At 37.7% G+C, this 2691-nt stretch overlaps 1 protein-coding gene across 1 annotated transcript in view; it reads right to left on the bottom strand.

Annotated features, from left to right (window-relative positions):
• LOC107752243 (zinc finger CCHC domain-containing protein 8-like) overlaps positions 1–1144 on the bottom strand; it is a 9618-nt gene extending 8474 nt beyond the window's left edge. Inside the window, exons 1-3 of the mRNA XM_016568172.1 lie at positions 953–1144; positions 491–533; positions 328–402 (exon numbers count right to left, since the gene is read on the bottom strand). Coding sequence (XP_016423658.1) covers positions 328–402; positions 491–533; positions 953–1076 — 242 coding nt within the window. The 5' untranslated portion in view covers positions 1077–1144. The remainder of the gene's footprint in view (positions 1–327; positions 403–490; positions 534–952) is intronic.
• Positions 1145–2691: the final 1547 nt, after the last annotated feature.

Genomic DNA, 2691 nt, shown 5'->3' on the forward strand with positions numbered 1-2691 from the left:
CACAGGTAGTTCCAAGTCAGTTTAATCACCGTTCCATATTAATGCGCTGCTTTAAGTACTGCACACGATTACACACACACACACAAAGAGACACAGACACACACACACAGACACACACACAAAGACACACACACACAGACACACAGAGAGAGACACACACACACACACACACACACACAGAGAGACACACACACACACACACAAAAACAGAGACACACAAGACACACACAGAGACAGACAAACAGACAGACACACACTGACACACAGAGAGACACACAGACAAAAACAGAGACACACAGACACACACAGAGACAGACACACACAAACCTGGAAATGATGTTGTTTCCATAATTAATTTGACAAAGTGGCCCATCGATTTTGGAATCTTCTATTTTTATCCCCCTGGAATACAAATGACCTTTGATAGTCAATAAATGTGAATGAATGGCCAGTTTAAACACATACTGACATAAGCTCACTCTTTACTCACGCAGGACGACTTAATATGTTCAACTTTCTCTTCAGCTCCTCATGTGCATCATCATTAAGGCTCAATATAAAGACAGAGACAAACAGTGAATACAATCAAAACAAACGTCACACTTGGGAGCTGAGCATACCATCAGTCAGGTTTGGTGTTTCTGATCATTAGAAACAGATGACACTAAAGCTCTTTTAACCCTCGTCTCTTTCTCCTGTACATGTCTGAGATCATTTGCAGAATGTGAAAGGTTGTTGTTTCAGTATGCTTTTTTTTTTTTTTTTTGCAGATAAAAACATAACAAAATAGCATAACAAGAGTTATAATATGGATTAAAGACCATAAAAAATGAACAAATTCTGTGCTACCGGTGCAAACCGAATCCTATTTCTATCGCAACTCAACTGATCTACGCATGTCTCTGCACGGGCTTCTGGGCTTTATGGGTCGCGTGACTGTCTGTAAGGATATTCTCCGCCTTCAGACGCGCGGCTGTTTCTCCGCACGCTTCTACTGTCTCCCGCAGCCCGCGCTCCGACGCGTTCTCCCCGAACTGCTCGAACAGCTCGCTGTCTCCAAACTCCACCGCGGCCATGTTTGACGAGCGCAGCGTAGACCCGAAGGACAAATCCTGCGACGCGCTGACGCGTGACCGCTGATTGGCTCGGAGACCGGAACCCGGAAGTAACGTCCGTTTAAACATGTAAACAAACACTTCATAGCTAAAGCGGTCTGATTCACCGTTCCTCCTGAGCAGTTCATTTTAATTTTCCAAAAGGATAAATCACTGCGGGTTCTTGTTTCCCTTGTCTTGATTGTTAATAAATTAAATGCATCTATTAATGTGTAATAATAATAATCTGTAGTTTATTATTGTTCATAATCAATCTTTTTCCTAATAATTTTAACCCTCTGGTGTTTTTTCGGTCATTTTAGATTTTAAAAATCGCTACTTCATCGGAATGTTACGAAACTTGATTACTTTTGTGACCGCAGATAAATAAATAAAATCGTGGACTTGATTCGAAAAAGCTAAATGGTCCTGAAAAATTGTCACACTTGTGTTGTTCACGGTCAAAAATGGCCGCCATTGGAAATTAATGGGAAATAGAAATACACAGAAATACCGTTTCTGTGAGTGTGTGTACAATCTACAGGTTTTTGCAAATACATGAAATAAAAACAGTAATTTAGCCACAGTGCTGTAAAAACACAGACACAAAGGAAGGGGTTACACTATAAAACATCAAGAGAATAAAACAGGCTCATGCACTCAAACACACACACACACACTCACAGATACACACTCACACACACACACACACACACTCACACACACACACACACACTCACTCACAGACACACACACACACTCATACTCGAGAGAGACACACACACGCACACACACATACAGAACACTATTATACACACACAAATGAACTGGTGTGTGTTACAATATGGCAAAATTGAACCAGAAGTCTCAAATACGAGGTTAAAATCAAAATTGATTTTGTTACATTTTTTGTTGAACTCTGTGGTCGGTTGCATGAACCACTTAGACTAGTCTTAAAAACTTAGTCATCTAATTATTTTTCTTTAAGACTGGTCATAACTTTTTTAAAGTCAGCTATAAAAATGGAGAATGGTCTAATTTGAATCCAAAAAGTAGGACTGATTAGTTCTTAAGACACAGTCTTAATTAACATAGCGGCTATGTTTATGCAACTGGCCCCTGATGATATGTGTGATAAAATGGATTTCTTTGTGTTCAGGTTTGACTGTAGTACAATTAATGCAAAAATATTTCAAAACCAACATTTCAACCAAAAGAAAAAAAAAAAACCTTTACAAAAAGTTGTCTTTGAGAATGTCTAAATATAAATCCAAATCCACAAAAATAAGTATTTATGTCTAAAAACAACTCTTTTGTATAGAGCTTTTGTATAGAGCTTTTTGTAACATGACTCTCCGACGGAATTTCAGAAGTTTTTCTTTTTTTTACTCCCACCAGATGGCAATAATCTGCCTTCACAAAGTGGATTTTAAAGGCATTGTCTACATTTTAACATGAAATACTGCCATAATTGAAAAGTAATATAAGATTATTAGAAAAAAAAAAAGTATTATTCTCAATGGGAAAAATTGATCATAATTATTGCATAAATATTAAATAGTACCATGAAATTCTCTCAAAATACAAAAGAAAAAAT

The sequence above is a fragment of the Sinocyclocheilus rhinocerous genome, unplaced genomic scaffold (assembly GCF_001515625.1).
Source record: "Sinocyclocheilus rhinocerous isolate Xijiao unplaced genomic scaffold, SAMN03320098_v1.1 scaffold1915, whole genome shotgun sequence".
Lineage (NCBI taxonomy): Eukaryota > Metazoa > Chordata > Actinopteri > Cypriniformes > Cyprinidae > Sinocyclocheilus > Sinocyclocheilus rhinocerous.